The 18,423-nt window shown below is 41.0% G+C and overlaps 1 protein-coding gene across 1 annotated transcript in view; it reads right to left on the bottom strand.

Annotated features, from left to right (window-relative positions):
* ABCB8 (ATP binding cassette subfamily B member 8) overlaps nucleotides 1–18,423 on the bottom strand; it is a 1,506,569-nt gene that overhangs the window by 859,714 nt on the left and 628,432 nt on the right. Inside the window, exons 6-7 of the mRNA XM_044067605.1 lie at nucleotides 10,200–10,361; nucleotides 7,952–8,037 (exon numbers count right to left, since the gene is read on the bottom strand). Of these exons, the coding sequence (XP_043923540.1) occupies nucleotides 7,952–8,037; nucleotides 10,200–10,361 (248 nt within the window). The remainder of the gene's footprint in view (nucleotides 1–7,951; nucleotides 8,038–10,199; nucleotides 10,362–18,423) is intronic.

The raw sequence follows: 18,423 nt of genomic DNA, 5'->3' as shown, positions 1-18,423 counted from the left end.
TGGCATTGAGCTTCAGGCCATGGCGCCATTCAGTGGGCACAAAGCCTGAGGTGAGGCTATGACTGAACATGGTACTTGGGTAGGGTGCCAGTTCATTCTGTAGTTTGTGTAGAACACAGCCTGGGATATTGTCAGGTCCCATGGATGCTGTGTTCTTGGCTTTGGAGAGTGTGTTTTTTACCTGTGCAGCCGTGATTACAGGAACTTTGCATTCTTCCGGTATAGAGATGGGCCCTCTAGGGGGTGAGAGTGGGGTAAAGTTAGCACTGAACCTATCTGCCAGGATGTTGGCAATATCAGTTGGTTCTGTATATTTAGTGCCATTGTGCTGCATCTCAGAGCAGATCTGAGTGTTGCCATTGAGATTCTTGATATAGCTATAGAATGCTTTGTGGTTGTCTTTAGAGTCAGTGGCAATTTTGTTTTCGTAACTAGCTTTGGAGGATTTTATGAGGGATCTCAGCTTCTTACTGAGGTTGACCAGGGCGTTCCTCCAGTCATGGGATTTTACTCTTTTTTGCAACAGTTTCTTTCTTCTGTTGTAGAGTTTATGGCAGAGGACCACCAGATCCATGCGTGCTTATAAAGTGCATTTGTGTAGGATTCAGCAGTCGTAACTCTATTGTCCGTCTGCATGGGTGTCATGACGTTTGCCACTTCTGTCTTCAGAAGCATGAAGTTGGCTTTGGAGAAGTTTTTACGGTGGTTTCCCTAATTGGGGGTGGGGGCAGGATGTGGATGTCTAGGGTGATTAGCTTGTGGTCGGATCTGACCAACGAGGAATTGACCTCTGGTGTGGAACACCGGTTGCCCATGTTGGTAATGACCAGGTCTAGGATATTACTGCCCCTGGTGGGGGTGTGAATAAGTTGATCCAAGGCATTGGAATTTATGAATTCCAGAAAACGTTGAGCAAAAGAGTTGGTACATGAGTAGTTTTCCCAGTTAATGGTAGGGTAGTTGAAATCACCCATTATTAGGGTGTTAGGTTGTACCCTAATACTTTCCAGTGTATCAAGAAATGAGGAGTGGGAATCCTGGGGCATGGTGGGGGGTCTGTAGCAAGCTACAATTTGGATTGCGGTCTTGCCCAGAGTTAGTTGCACTTGGATAATCTCGGATGCATTATGCTGTTCAACTAGCCTGGAGGTGTAGATATCCTTAATGAATATGGACACGCCTCCACCTTTAGTGCTTCGTTCTGAGTTAGGTGGCCGAAAGGTATGGTATGAATTATAGCCTGGTAATGCAGGGGTGCTCTCTGGAGCTTTGAACCAGGTCTCTGTCACTGCAAAGATGTCGATGTTATCCATTTTAAGAAGTGTCTCGAGTGAGTGCATTTTGAGGTTTAGACTTCTAGCACTGAGTAGCATTACCCTCAGATTTTGCTTGTTTGTACCTGTTACAGTGGTGAATTTGTCATTTGAACCTTGCCTAAAAAAGGCACTATAGGGGTGGCAAGAGCCTTAGCCAGTATCCGGAATCCCAAGGGCGACAGGTGCAAGCCATCTCTGGCAAAGCATCGTGGTCTGTCGATCATGATGTCCCAGGCAGACAGATAATGGATCCCCTTAGAATGACACCAGAAGCTTAGCCAATTGTTGAAGTCAAGCTCCAATAAATCTCCAAAGAGGCTTCCTCACAGGGGGATTTCGAGGATCCTTCTCCTTCACTGAAGTATGAGTCCTTGGTAAGAGATTACTCTGGGGAATCCAGGTGATACTTCTTACAATGACCCTTCTTATGAACCTCCAGAGAGGAGGATTGGGGGGTCAGACAAAGAGACACAAGGAGATCCCCTAAGGCAGGGCTAGTCAACGTTTGATGGCACAGGCTGTCTCGATGCGAACTCCCCCCCCCCCTTTTTTTTTTTGTGTGTGTGTGTTTTTGTTTTGTGTGTGTGTGTGTGTCGTCACCAACTCATGAAAAATCCAAGTTGTAAGGGAAGTGTTGGTTGGACCAAACAGTGGAGCAGAAGAACCCTTCTCTGAATGACACAGAATTATCTCTACAACATCAAATGACACCAAAGCCAAACTTGCCCTTAGAGCTTAGAGCCTGAAAGACGCCCCCATATTAACCACCAACCTTGTCTTATCTGATATCAAGACAGTGGCCAAGCTACCTAAGGCAAAGAAGCCGAACAGTCGAGATGGCTTTGAAAACCTTTAGGTCAAATCCAATCCCGGCCCTCTATCCTGATGCCATGGCTCTAAGAGGTAAACAGATCCAAAGATACTGGAATACAGTGCATCAAGGAATGAATCAGCATCAACTTACTCATGGGGTGGACACTTGTCTCAGATAAAGGTACTACTGCAGGGAAGTTGCCCAGTGAAGGAGCAGACACAGTTGGAGCCAGAAGGACAGGGCCCCCAACCCCCTAAGAGACGGTGAGGGGGTACAATCCCTAGGTCCATTTGAGCATTCAAAAATTTCTCATGAACTAGTCAAGACATGCATCCTTAACACTCTTGGTAGACTTAGCAGACGTAGATGAAGCCAAGAAAATAAGCAGTGTGGAGTAACCTGATGGATCCAAAAGGGGGAGGCTCAGATCGGATATGGAGATGCCTCTGGTGAAAATTCTGGTTCTGAAGTGATAGCCATAAAGGGAAGTGGATCCAAAGCAAAGTCAAAGCCACCGAAAAAAAAGAGCTCAGGATGCTGGATCCAACATCCGGAGTCAATGAATGCCTAAGGGTCTTTGGTTCCAGTTGGTCCTGTTAAGAACAAAACTGAATGTCTTTTCCTATCTTTTCACTTTTGTTTTTAAGCTTCTTTCCTTTTTCTTCATGCTTTTTTTTCACTCTCTTGCTGCCTTTCTCTCTCTCTCTCTTTATCCTTTTTTTCTCCACTGACTTTGAAGGAGAAAGAGTTGTAGATGCAGAAGCAGAGGTTGCTGCAGCAGCTGGTATAAACCCTTCAGGACCAATACAGCCCAACAGTCAGCCAACTTCAGTGACCCAAAGGCTAAACAGGCCTGACAATCAGGAGAAAACTGTCTGGGACCAAGGCAGTAGAAACACTTGTCATATGTACTTTATGCCAACATTCCACACATTTTCAGAATCCCATGGCCTTGATGTCCACGGTGGGAAAAAGAAATTAAACAAGCACCAAAAAGGAAAATGCATGTAGCTAAGAAACCACTGTACACACAATAATCTCTAATGCTGAAAGGGAAAAAAGAGTTAAAGAAGATAACAGAAGTTTTTTTTAGGGTCTGAGGAGAAGGATGGCAGCTAAAAGACCACTAATGGGAAGAACACCTATACTGCTAACCACTAAACAAGTAATAAGGAGAGGAAGATGGCCAAAAATATGCAAAAATCAACCAAGAAAATTCACTTATCCCACTAAACCCATAAAGCTTTGTAGAGCACACATTTAAAAAAAAAACACAATAGATGGAAACTCAGTTGACAAACCTGCCCAGGATACCCTCAAGATCAGGACTGGCCCCGGCAACACCAGAGCAACTTGGGGGGGGGGGGGTTTGCTGGTAGCCCCAACAAGAATGTGGAGTCAGGACAGTATTAATGAGGTCCAAAGGGAGCAAAATAAAACACTACTGGTTACAGTTCTGCTGTTGGAGATGGATTCCCCTAGTTTGCCTATATGGATTGTATTAGCGAGCCAGTTAGCAACCCATTTAACAATGTAACGGCTGATACCTAGCTGGGTGAGTTTTCAATGATACCTGAGTGAGGGATAGTGTCAAATGCCTTGGCTAAGTCTAGGTAGCTGTATGCACAGATTTTCCATTGGTCCAGGGCCTTGGTGACTGTCTCGAAGAAGTCCACCAGGTTTAAAGGCATGATCTCACTTTGACAAATCCAAAGCGAGTATGGTTTGGAGATTACCTATATCTTTTTGTTGATAAGGTCCATGATGATTCGCTCCATGCCCTTGCAGATAAGGCTAGTCAGGCTAATACTTTTACAGTGCCTGGGGTCAGTGGAAGCACCACCTTTGTGGTGGCCATTTCCCATTCAGCTGGGATTAAGCTTGTGCTTAGACTATGATTGAAAAGAGTATTCAATGGTTTTGCTAATTTTTGTTGGAGCCCATGCAGGACGCAGTCTGGGATGTAATCAGGTTCCATAGAAGCTGTGTTTCACACCTCCAGGGGGCATTTACGACCTGCTCTTTACAGAGATACAAGGTAGGGCATAGCTGGTAGGGCTGTCATGAGGTACATGTGCGGCGGGGACAAGGGAGTGAAGTTTTCACAGAACCTGTCGGCCAACAGGTTAGCTGTGTCCACAGACTCAGTATATGTGGTTATCATTAACTACCTGTCTGGCACAAATCTGGCCTTTCCTTTTAGGTTATGGATGTAACTAAAGAACACCTTATGGTTGTCTTTAGTTGAGGAAACTAATCTGGATTCATAGTTTGCTCTGAAGGACTTCACAAGAAGTCTTATTCGCTTGTTTAAGCTGAGGAGGAAGTGTTTCCAGTTTAGGGCTTGCTCCCTCTTACACTTAGCAACTTCTTCATCTTATTGTAAAGCCTGTTAATGGCAGTTGTCCACTAGGCAGGTTTGCTCTTCCTCGAGGAGCTTGTTTTGGTCCCATCGGGTATGGCCGAGTCAATGAGGTTATACATACAGGTGTTTGTATAAAAGCACTGGTTTAGAACTTGACATAGTTGCCAGTTCCATTTGAGGGGGGAGGTGTAGTGAAACTATTTATACCATCCCATAAGAAGTTATAATCTGCTTTGGAGAAGGTTTTTAGTTTAGTTGCTGCAGGGGGGGGGGGGGGGTCAGGTGTGACAGTTACTTATTTTATTTATTATTTATTTTATTTTACATTTGTTGACCAGGAAAGTCCGACTGAGTATATGCCCATTTTCAGCGGAGGCCCGGGGAGAAAAACTTCATATATTCAGATATATGAGATTTACATACTATAAGAGTACACTCTAGCATATCAGATGAAAAAAGAAACAGTATAATTATAGTAAAGACACAGTTCAACAGGAGAAATGACCTATATGTCACAGTATAATATCACAAGGAAGGCTCCATATATTCAGACAAGCAAAATTTCACATTATATAAGAGTATAACCTAGCATTTCAGAGGGAAAAAAAAGAGTATTTATAGCAAAGACACAGTCTGACAGGTAATGACATATGTCAGAGTATAATAACAATATAAGGTGCAAGACATTTGCCTAGTAGTATTAATTTCTCACATAGAGAAAAGAGTAAACATCGTACTGCAATCATCTGCTAGTTAAAGGATATGTAATAGTAATGAAATACTGATAACCTGTTGACAGCTAATAGTAGAGCTGGCAGCTACTTAGTGGTACAGGAGAAGGGGGGGTTAGTTGAGGTATGGACAAGGACATAGCCAGTGAGATTTTAGGTGTGCTTTAAAAGCATTTTTGAAGAGACTGCTGGAAGGGAGGGTAGTTATGGCAGTGGGAAGTGAGTTCCAGATTTTGGATATGGAGTAGGAGAATAGCGCTTCCCCTGCAGAGTTGTTGGGTTTGGTGACTTGGAGTAGATTTTTATTGCAGGAGCGAAGGGGTCTGAAGGATTGGTAGGGTTGGAGAAGTGTATGAAGTGAGGGAATTTTAAGAGGGTGGTTTACAGGTTTATGAGCAAAGGTATGTTGGGTTAGGTGTTGGAGTTGAGGGAGCTCAAGCCAGTCTAGGTTTCTAAGGGAGACACAGTGGTGACTGCAGTGGGAGTCCCCTGATACAAATTTTGCAATTTTATTGTAGCAGGCTTCGGGTTTCTTTAGGTCTGATTGTTGAAGATTTGTGAATATGGGTGATGCATAGAGTAGGGTTGGGATTAGTTGGGAAGTTGCAGTAGAGATTCTGGCTGGTTTGGTTAGGTATTGTTGGTTTCTATACATGGCACCCAGTTTTTTGTGGACTTTTTTTATTGTAAGTGATATGTGAGCGTCAAATTTGAGTTTGTTGTCAATCTGTACACCAAGTAGCTTAGTGTGGGTTGTTGGTGAGATGGAAGTGTTGTCTTTGGCAAGTATGCTGAAATGGGGGATATTCGGGGTAGATTCTGAGGGTTGAAAGATGAGGAGTTTGGTCTTATTTGGGTTGAGGAGGAGTTGAGCATTTAATAGCCAACTTTCAACAGAGGAGAAAGATGCTTGAGTGATCTGTTGTAGTTCCGTTAGAGTTGGAGCTGAGCAGATGAGAGTGGAGTCATCTGCATATTGTATGAGGGAGGCATGTTTGGTGGCGGTGTGCAGGTCATTGGTAAAAATGGAGAAAAGCAAAGAGCCAAGGATAGAGCCTTGGGAACCCCCGAGAGTAACAGGGAGGCGAGGGGATAGATCGTTGTGCCAGACAACTGACTGCTGGCGGCCATGTAGACAGCTGTGGAACCAACTGATGGCACGTATGGAAAAGGAGAGGTTGGAGAGTGCAGAGAGTAGAAGATCATGTGATACAATCAAAAGACTTTGATAGGTCAAGAAATACAGCAGAGGAGAAAAGGCCATTGTTTTTATGTTGGAGAATGGTGTTAGTGAAGGAGAGCAGAGCAGTTGTGGTGCTATGGTGTGGTCTGAAACCATGCTGTGTGTAGGAGAGGAGATTATTGTCTACGAGATAATTGGAGCTCTGTGAGTTGATACATTTTTCGAGTATCTTGAAGAGAGGCGAGAGGATGGCAATGGGGTGGTAGTTGGAGATGTCTGTTGAGGGGCCACCTTTGTGTAGGGGTATGATGTGGGACATTTTCCATAAGGCTGGCACAAAGGACTCAGATATGGAGTGGTTGATTAATATGGAGATGGGATAAGCTAAAACATCAGCTGCTATTTTTAGGTATTCTGTGGGCAGGTTGTCAGCTATTGATTTGTGGTCAGATCTCACCAGGGAAGACCTTACAGTGGGGGTGCTACAGTGGTCCCTCATATTTGTAAGCACCAGATCCAGGATGTTGGCACCCCTTGTGGGGTTGTCAACCAGCTGGTCCAGGTCATTGTAGTTAAAGTCGAGAAACCTTTGGGCAAGTGAGTTTCAGCATGAGTTATTTACTCAGTCAATGGATGGGTAATTAAATTCACCCAAAACCATGGTGTTCGGATGTATCTTGATAGACTCAAGTAGATCAAAAGAGGCAGAGTGAGCGTCCTGATTCATGGAGGCAGTCCTGTAGCTGGCAATGACTTGAACAGGTGTCCTACCAACAGTAAATTGCACTTGAAATATTCCCAGGGAAACATGAAGGGAGAACTCAGTCTGTGGCTGTTCCAGTCCTTACCAAGACATTCTTCCAATGGCTATTACATTTGAGGAGTTTCATCAGTGTCATTTTAACAGCCATCTCATGGTCATAGACTGGTAAAGCCCTGACTGCAGGCAAGGAGAGCTCTAGTTCCTGCCAAGCAGTGCTCACACTCTAGCCAGAGTGAGTCAGGGAGGAGGTTTATGCATCTGGCCTAATATTGCAAACACTGCATTGTGCTGGTTGACCTCCAAACAGAGAGGAGACTACTATATAAGGAAAAAAATGGAGTACAGCACAAGGACAGAGAAGCTGACTAAGCCACATTCGTTAGCCAACCAACCTCTGATTCTTGCCCCTAACTGCCCAACATAAAAATGAATTTACCAATAGCATATCCCTCACAGAAAAGGAGAAGAACTCCTCCATAAGGTGATATGAGGTACTCGCTCAATGATATGAGGTACTCGCTCAAAGAAGACTGGGGTAATGGCACAATAACTGGAGAACTGATGGGGCTAGACATGCAGGCTGGCAAGTGTCAAAAGAGATAAATTATCTTAATAAAGAAGAAACAACCATAAGAGAAGTGCATCCCACGACAGATGATCTCAGAACATGCAGTCTTACAGCTCTCCGTTAACAAACTGCAGTTTGAAGAAATGACCCCACCCTTCCCCCAAGAATGACATCTAACTGGTCAGTCTTCAGCACAGTACCAATTACTTACTCGGCTTCTCGATCCTCCATAGCAAAAGCTCTCACTGTTCGGACATTCCCCAGTGCCTCATCAGCCACTCCTGTCGCTTTAGCAATCTGTACGGAGAAAGACAGAGCAATCACTTAGACATGCAGGTAAGAGCATCAAACAACAGGAGGAAAATTAGAATATCTAGCTAGAATACACCAGGCAACAGAGCAGAGAGGTTTCATGCCATACACACACACACACACACACACACACACATATATATATATATATATATATATATATGAATCTATGGTAACTCCTTGAAAATAAATCAAAAGATTGAGTACAAAGTGCTCAAAAAAAAACACATTCAAAATCCAGCTAATAAAAACTGAACAAATGCCATCTTTTTTGCAATGGAGAAACCCCCTGCAATCCCCACACCTCCTGCTAATTATATTTTCCAACTCCGACATCTCACTAAAGTTGGGAAAAGGTAATTTCCTAGTCCCTACTCTACAGCAATCTTGCACATGAAAAGACATTTTCCAGTCTTTATATCTTTTGTCGGTCTTTTCACCAGCTGAACAAGTAACAGTTTGAACACATGAAAAAAAATGGAAAAAAGTTCAAATACATGAAAGACATCTGCATACATAGCAAATTAATCACCAATTAACCTAACAGTATACCTCTGAAGTATAGGAGTAAACTGGAGACCCTGGTAGAAACACAATGAATGTGGGAAGAACACAAACATTCCACGAAGAAGAAACCCCAGCCAGCAACTCAAACAGGAACCAGCAGCACTAACTGTATCACTACTTGTAACACACATCTGCTACTTCCACTAGTTTTCAACACCAGATTCTCTCTCTCATGGTTTGTGAGGGCTTCTCTTGCTTGCCATGACCTGTTCTGCAACACTACAAGACAAGGCAGTTCACTTCCAAGGATGAACTGTGGTCATACTACACTGCTCATTATTTTTGCTTTTTACAAATGAACCTGCGTTTCACAGGTAAATAGTAGGTGAACAACCACTAGGGCCTTTATAATCCTAGCCATGCCACCCAAATGTGACCCACAAATTTGATGTCTTAGACATTTACATTGTGGGTAATTTTGGTTATGACTTGATTTACTGGCTGCCTCTGTGTATCAGAGACGTAGGCACCAGACCATGGGTGAATATCTAACTTCCCATCCACTGGTCCAAGTTACGCTTAAACAGGATTACAAAGGGACTTTGCTTCACATGGATGGGGAGTCTATTCCAAAGAATGGGATTCTCTTGATATACATAGCTGTCTCTCCCATATGTTCTTTTTATGAAACTTTGGATCTAGTAGTTCTGTTGCTGTTTGTCTTGCAGATGTGCAAAAGGTTCATCAAAGCAGGGACCAAGGATGCCCTGTACACCAGGCATATTACGCCTCTCAGTAGCATGTATGACACCAAATATAGAGACAGGGCTTTGAGGTGATCTGCACAGGACATTGTGTTTATTCCGTGTTCTTTTTGTAAGGAACATTTGCAGATGTTACAGCTGTTACACGTATTTGGGCAGGTAACATACCAAAGAGGGAATTATACTCTATGATGGGTCTGATAAGGTCTGAATACAGTAGTATGATGTTTTCCCCTGAGGCCTAGATGCCATACCCTCACTTATAAGATGAGCAGCAGAGAAGGATTTTCTTATTGCCTTATACACATGTTGGTCGAAGGCTGGGATACTATCTATACGAGCTCCAAAATTCATGACCAGAGAGTCAAGTCTTTGGAGTGCTTCACTGATGACAGTTTCCTGGGGAGACTTGACTTCCTAAAAGTTACAATAATGCATTTCTTGGCACTGAGCTTTAAGTCGTGACTTTGGCAGCAGTCATTTGTCTGTGTCGGACCTTTCTGTAAGGTGTTTTTATCTTGATGGGATTCTAGGACTGCTCCTAGTCTGCAATCATCTGTGAACTTGGTCAGCCAGAAACTTTTAACATTGGCTTTCATCTCTGAGAAGTAAATGCCAAGGAGGAGTGGACACAGCATGAAGTCCTGAGGGACTCCAGTGGTGACTGGACTCTCTGTGGATGTGGCCTAAACAATCCTAACCTCCTAGGTGAGCCAAACTGGCTATCCAGCACATAAAAAAGGGCTATCAGGCAACCTTCCCCTACAAAGAAATTCAGCATTCCAACTACAGTCTATAAAGGGAGCTAAAAACCTTGCCAAAGATTTAAGCAGTCTTTAGTGCATTACTGTAAACATCAACGTTAAACTTACCCACCTGTTCCTGCGCTCGTCGTGACAGCCTCCTCAGAAAAGAGCCGATCAAAGCACCAGTGCCAACTAAGACAGGCATCACCACAACCATCAAGACAGTAAGTTTAGGAGAGATTATGTAGAGAGAAACAAAACAGCCAACAGTCTGTGTAATGCTCCGCAAACCCTTTCAAAGAAACAAAACATTATGAGGCATTGCACAATCCTAACAGTGACTAGTAGTAAATCAGAAACATGTCATTACTAGATATCGCAGATCAGCTACTGAACAAGTTTTGAACATTTAGTATAAAATTTTCAAGAAGTGAATATAAATAATCACGTTTAAGTTTTCTTTAAGAAGAAATGATGTTAGCATTAAGGTACAAGTAACAAAAATTAAAGTTATGTACTTACCTTAACCCTCGATTTTTGTGTTCCTCTCGGTCTGTCTGTTCGGTTATCTGTCTTGAGCAAATGTGAGCTGGCAAACATTTGACAGCTTGTTCAGCATTTGAGCTCATCTCCCCCATAATTCCCTACGCTACATTACAGCTATAAACTGAGTTTGCCCTACAAAAAAAAAAAAAAAAAAAAAAAGATAGAGGAATAATGGAAAAGGGATACCAAGAACGTAAGTATCCTATATTGTCTTCCCGTCCATTTTGACAGCTGAGACAGAGTCCCCAGCTATCAATATCCTGGGTGGCATCAAGATAAGACATCTACGCATAACAGAACCATGTGACACCCTAGATAAGCATAACAGAACCATGTGACACCCTAGATAGAGACTGAAGTTCCAACTTATAATGCCTGATAAGGTATGCATGGCAGACTAGGTTTCTGCAGCACAGTTACCATCCAGGGATGAACATCTGAAAAAGGCAGTAGAAGTAGAAACATATCTGAGGAATGAGCTCTTGGTTTAGTTGGGAAGAGACAAATTCCTTTAAATCATAAACAAAGTTAATACTGTCTGAAAGACATCTGAATAAGAACACTTTAGACAACTTTAAACACATTTATGTTTTGGAATTAAGAGAGGAAAAATGGTCATCTTTTTTGGTCTTAATGCAGTTTAAGTAAACTCTGAGTCTTTTGATGCACATCCAAGGTATATAAAGTGTAAAATCCCCTGTTACAATAATTAGGAAAAAGGGCAAGTTTATAGCTTAGTTTAAGGCTAACCCTGTGGCTACTGAGGTACGGTTGAGTTTAAGAGCGAGACTGTTTCTATGGCATATTAAGTAAAAAGACTTACATGACAAGGTTTGAAGCTATAATATCTATCTGGCTAAAGTAACAGCCATCAGAAACAATGCTTTCCAAGAAAGAAACTTAAGCTCTACAGAAGAGGCAGGTTCAAAGGCAGGCTGCATATCGGCCTGTAGCACTCCCATAATATCCTAAAGTAAAGTTGGGTCTTTAATAGGAGGTCTCAAAAGAAAGGTGCCCTTTAGAAAGACTTTAGAGACTTTTCAAAGATGCAATTAACAAATCATCACAGCCCACATGAAAGTTTAATATGGCTACTACCTGAACTTTAATAGCTATGTAGCTGGCACCAATGTGAGAAAAGACCAATCAAGAAGTACAAAACTGAGGACAACAGAGCAGAGAAAGAGACAAGTATACTTGCAATTGCGCGCATTGCAAACCTTTTCCATTTACTCTTGTAAATCACTCTGGTGGAAGGTTGCTGAGACATAGTCAGAATACTTAACTACCCTTCAAGCAGTTTCTCTTTTTTTATAGTTTTTTTTTATAGTTTGTATCCATACTATCAAGTTTATTTCTCTTTCTGTGGAATTTCTTACTGTCAAAGGATTAAGAAGCAGAGTTCCCCTCTCAGTGTGCTGGCTCACTCTTTGTTGGCTAAACTTTCTTATTTCCTCAACAGCCTGTTCTGCTCCAAAAATGCCTTTGATCCTCCATGAAAATGTATTTTGAAGATAGGTGAATAAGCAACTTGAACCATACACCTGCATCTCAACATTCCCCGAACACCAGGATATCCTTAATTATCTTCTGCCTGGTGTACAGCAAATAATAATTTTCAGAAACACTCTGGGGCTCTTAATTTTAATAAGTTTCTTTCTGCCACACTTTTGTCAAGAGCAGCTCTTCCTGTTGGCTTGACTGCATCTTTATTAATCTAGGTCTTGGCCAGATTTGGAGCACACACAAGGTACTTTCTCAGTTAACCAATCCTGCTGTTAAACACCAGTCTGGCTGCTCATTTTTTATTTCATAAAATTAAGGCAGTCTACTTCATCCAGTTTCTCAGGTAAAGCAAAAAATTGAGGTTTTCAATTACTGCTCTAGCTTCTAATGCTGCTATATTTTTGAAACAGTTTAGCCAGTCTTTCCTTTATTTCTAAGAAGACAAAAAGCCGAGGAACCAGAATAAATTTTACCGGTTACTATAACCTTTTGCCTTGTGTTCTTTGGGTGGATTAATTCCAGCTTTCTGTGTTTTTCAAGTATTTGCTTATTTGTGTTTTTAGTATTCTAATGTATTAAGCTAAATGCCAAGAACGTGCACATTTCAAGCATGTTTCATAATTTGAGTTTAAACCTGTTTTCTCCAAACTGCTTGCAGCCTGGTGTTCTAAGGGCCTAACAAATTTATCACATATATTTTATTTTTCTGGATCAATGCCCCACTTGCCACCCACAGTTATGTACACAAAGATCTTGAATTCGTTCTACAGCTGGATTGTAAGTCCAGTGAATATATGGAAAATGGCTGTGAAACACGGACTGCGACATGTAAGCTTGACTGGTCACAGCGAGGACTGATATGTTGATCATATATTTATAGAGTTGCAATATTTAAACTTTCTCTAGTTTAGTATAAAAAAAACGCATTAACTCTGGCCAAGATCTCTAATCCGTCAGGTACAGTCAGTCCTTCTTGCAATGTCAATCTCTTTCCCATACACAAGATGATTATGAATTGAACTCATGCACATTCATAAACTCAACAAAGTGCCTACTTAGCAAACAAAGCAGTATATATTTATTTATTTACAACACACACAAAATAAACTTTTATAAAACATTCCCTTGGCATACTTCTCGATTTCTGTGCATTAAAAAGCAAGGTCTTTTAAAAACATTCCAAAGGGTCAGAAAGAGAACCACCTTCTTATTTCACAAAACAGGTATTCTGATAATACAACACATGCAGTTATCAATAATGAATATTTGTACATGTTTATTTTGTTTTGCTATTTTATAACCTATGCACCCCTTATAGAGTTAACTCGCCTGTGTGCAGCCTAATACTGTTTGGTTTATTTCCTCTCTTATGTGTGCGACGTTCCTGTGATGATGTGTTTATTACTGTTAACAGTTTATAGCTGCCTAAGCATGGCTTTGTCTGGGCCACTATGTGTGCTATCCAACCTACAGTTATGCCAACATTTCGTATAGCCCATCAAATCTAACATCCATACTGCTGCTGTCTCTCTAACCATCTTAAGCTTATAAGAGTGTGGGCTTGTTACTCTTAGAACTACTGTGCAACTGTCCTAAGCTTACAGCAGCATGTAATAAAGTTAGTGTGTTTTGTTGCAGCCAAAGTTACCACCCTTTCTTCTTTGTTTCAATCATTGCCAGAGTTATTACCAGATACTACTTTCTCCCCTATCATTTTATCGCTGCATTACTCTCCTCGCCATTTATCTTCTTACTAGGCCTCTAATCCATTACCTACCACCACAAAACCCCAGCTTGCTCTAGCCGCTTTCTTCGACAGCTTGATGGAATTTGTGTATTATGGCAGTCTACCAAATGCTTCATGTTTATAAGCAATCCTTACTTCTTTTTATATATTCAAACTACCCGTGAAAGATGCAGCTACTTAATTATTAGTCATTGTTAATGGCTCAACAGGTACCATGCTCTCTTTTGGTACCAGATGACAAGAAGGCTGTTCTATTCCCGTTTCAGGCATTTGGATTATCAACTTGCTGGCACTGCAGTACAGTATAATGTTCGCAAATAATGTCCCTACATTCAAACCCATAGCCACTCCCTCCAGTTGCAAATAAATCTTATCTTCAAAATAACAACAACTTGAAGGGCATATTAGAGAAAAAGGATGATGAAACTGGACCCAAATAGGTGTGGTATGAAGAAATGTGGACATTGTCCACAATGCAAATGGATTAGTGTGGGGAACAGCTGTTCTGTTTTGGACAAAATATTTTATTTGAATGGCGAGTTTAATTGCAGAACAAGTGGAGTGGTGTACTGCGCTTTATGTCAGGGGTGTAGCTTGTTTTATATAGGTAAAACTAAACGGACTTTGCGGTCTCAAATATATGAACATGTACATGATATTAAAAATAATAAAAATACAAGCACCCAAGCAATGCACATATTAGTTTACCCTGAACACTCCTTCAAATGTGTTATTTTTAGAAAAAGTGGATGCTGGGAGGAAACGGAGGTGGGGGGGGGGGTGCTTGGCAAGTAAGGTTAGAAATAAGGGAATTGTACTGGCAGCTCTTTTTTGATGCTTTTAAACCCCCAGGACTTATTGATAACTGTAATATAGCTTGTTTGCTGCATAGTGATTCTTACCTTTTTTTTCTGTTATGAAAGACCCTCCACATTAACAGCAGTACAATAAAAACTCACACTAAAAGCTTTAACAGCTACTGCCACAACAAGTTGGAATAATAAACACTTAATTGAACACATTCCACATTTCTGAAACAGACTTCCATTGCACACCAATCATATTAGGGCGGCGCAGTGGTGCAGTGGTTAATGCTGTCGCCTCACAGCAAGAGGTTCTCCGGTTCGATTCTCGGCTGGGGTGCCTTCTGTGTAGAGTTTGCATGTTCTCCCTGCGTTCGTGTGGGTTTCCTCCGGGTACTCCAGTTTCCTTCCACATTCTAAAGACATGCTTCTGGAGCATTTCTCCCCGGGCCTCCGCTGAAAACAGGATCTGTGGAACCTAGTCGGACTTTCCCAGTCAACAAATGTTAAATAAATAAATATTAATATACTGGTTATTTTAAATCTACACTTGATATTGACTGGTAACTGCAAATTCACCTCTGGGATATGGGGTAATAATCTACTTGATTGGGGAAGCTAATACCTCATAACTTTAATAGGGAACTTGGCTAAGTGGTCTAAAGGTCACTTAGGCTGCAAGCTAAGTACCAACCTAGGCATCTATAATATAGGAACATAGGAGTACTGCTTTTAAGCAATCACAGGGACCATAAGAAACCTACAAATATACATTTTTAAGCAGACATACAGAAGTTTTTGCCACCCTTTTGAGTACTTAGTGGTGCGAAATCTCCCAAATCAAGCAAGGCAGTAGATGACAATTTGTGTCTACCCAGCTAATCATCAACACTATCCTTAAAAGGCAGACATAATAGTAACTTTGCTTGACAAGTAGTGAACCTGCGATGTGGAATAATTTTCCTTCTGATTTATGAAATAAAGCAGCCCTCAAGGACTTCAAAATAGCTCTTTCAAAACATTCCATAATGAATCTGCATAAAAATGCTTTACAAACAGAGGCTAACACCTCCACTATTTACTTCTGTCTGTCCAACCATTTCGTTCTATACAGCTCTGCTATACTTCAGACAACTAAATTATCTAAATTGAACAAGGACAAATCGGACTTTGTTAAAAACAATGTATTCTCATGGCCGAGAGAAAATATAAATAGACCTTCTCAAAGCAATATTGCTTTCAGTAATACACCAAATGCAAGACCTTTTCAAAGCAATACTGCTTCCAACAATGTGCCTAATGTAAATAATGACTCAAACTCTTACGCAGCTCGAGCTGCTGTTCCTGGTTTTGTTCCTAGCGCTTCAGCTGGATCAATTACAACAACTAAAGTTATTCTGAATGCAAAACCTAGCAACTCTATGCTCAGTAATGATAACAGGACTTTAAACGAAAATACAACCCCATATGCAGTTTCCGGCTCTACTTCCGGTCTTCCGATCACTCAGACCGCAGTAACAACAGAATCTCTGAACGCTAATGCTAGCAATAAGGTCCACCAAACTTCAACTGTAATAAATGATAACTATAAAGTCTTAAATAGCAATGGGACTAAACCTAAAAACAAAGTAAAGACTTTTCACTCGTCAGCGCCAGAAGCAACATCGCTTGACCTAAATACGTCTACTAATGTGGATTCTGATTCTTTGGACACGAAAAGAGAAGCAAGTGTTTTTCTAGACAAAGACAAGAAAAACGATTTTACTCTGAAGACAGCATTACCGTTCAGGCATCGTGCCAAGAGCCTTCCCAACAACGGACAGACATTCAGAATCAATCAAACAGAGGGAACGGTTCCCCTCCACAAAAAGAGACGTATGTAAATTCAGGTCTGGTTGTTAACATTTCTTCTTTTGAATTAGATGCAGATCAGCTTAAATTACTAAATAAAGGGTTATCCTTTATACCTGCAAGGAAAGCTGATATTACAGAAATGCTCAAGGACTTAAGGTTACTAGGTAGAAATTTAGCTTTGAAATGTTTGTTTCCAAAGAATGCAAATAATAACACACATAATATGTATAAGCAACCCAGTACATTTATTCCACCTATTCCATCAGATATTCAAAGATTTATGGATGTTTGTGAAACTGCTTTCAGAGATACAGATGCTTCTTCTAGTTTTAATTATTCTTTTTGTAACTTAACTCCAGAAGAGCAGAGAGCCTTACATGAATTACAAAATTTACATTCTGTAGTTTTTAAACAAGCTGATAAAGGCGGTGGCATAGTCATTTTTGACAAAGAGCTATATGTTCAGCAAATGGAAAAACTTTTATTTAACTCAGATACATATCAATGTATTTCAAAAATTTCTGTAAATGCTATTATAGATAAAGTGCCTTTTTTGCTATTTGATCTATTAGTCACTGGCCTAATTGACAAATCATTATTTAAGTATTTTAATATTAACAAACCCACTATTTCTAGTATTTATGGGTTGCCTAAGATTCATAAGAACCTCTCTACTCCACCAATGCGACCCATAGTCTCTGGAGCTGGTTGGTGTACTGAACCCCTTTCCATATATGTTGAAGGTAATCTACATGGCCTATTAGAGAATTGTCACACAATACTTAGGGATACTAAGATGTTCCTAGAAAGATTGCATAACAGAATGGACAGTATAACAGAAGATACAGAGTTTGTCCTTGTTACCATGGACATAGAATCTTTTTTTTACTAGCATACCTAATTGTTGGGGTATTGAAATAAGAGAATTTCTAACAGCTAATAAATGTTTTACCAACACTAAAACTCAACAAATATGTAGCTTATTAGAAATCATACTAGAAAACAATACTGTTGTTTTTCAAGATCAGTTATTTCTGCAAAAAGTTGTCGTAGCGATGGGGACACCATGTGCAAACAGCTATGCCAATCTGGCTTTAGTTTGCTGTGTAGAGACAAACATACTGGGCCAGATTCACGAAGCCTCCGTGTAAGAGTTATAACTCTTACACGGAGGCTGCAGTTAAACGGTGTGATGTCAGCATGTCATGCATATGCATGAGGTGCATGAGGCATGCTGAATCACACTAGTAACTCTTACATGGTCCGTGTAAGAGAGTAGGGGGCGTGTCTGTAGGCTAAGCCCTGCAAGCGGTCACGCCCCCGGAAGACTAGAATGGCTGAAAGTAAACAGCCACGAGAGAGGCCATGAAAATGTGAATAAACACACTACACAAAACATGCCCCGACAGACCATCAGTGTATAAAGTGAAGAGATGTTATAAAATTAAATTAAAACCTGTTTTATTTTTTTTAAACCCCGTAAATGTTTGCTACTGTGTGCGCCAGTTATGGGTGTGCTACTAGCACAATTGCAGTTAGCAGTCAGTGGAAAAGGATATAAAAACTAAATATGCAAAGTAAGCCAAGAAGTAATAGCTTAGCGGTAGAATTGCTGGCCTAGGAGTAGGCAGGCAGGGTTCGAGCCCCCACAACAACCTTTTTTTTTATTGTAAATAAGCACTAAAAAGCCCCCTGACAGTATTGTACAAATGTAAAAGTATTCCCTTTTGTAAAATGGAATGAAATGGAGCATATATTTTGAAGTAACACAATAATAAAAATAGTCAGAAATGTACTGATAGCTAAGCTGCTGTGAGACAGACTGCTTGTAGCTGAGTAGTGTTTAAAAAGCTGCAAACTGCGTGCCCGTTGCTAAGCACCGGTTTAACAGGCTGAAA

This window comes from Protopterus annectens, chromosome 3.part1 (genome assembly GCF_019279795.1).
Source record: "Protopterus annectens isolate FY-2018-M chromosome 3.part1, PAN1.0, whole genome shotgun sequence".
NCBI lineage: Eukaryota > Metazoa > Chordata > Ceratodontiformes > Protopteridae > Protopterus > Protopterus annectens.
This window is presented reverse-complemented; position numbering and strand designations above follow the sequence as displayed.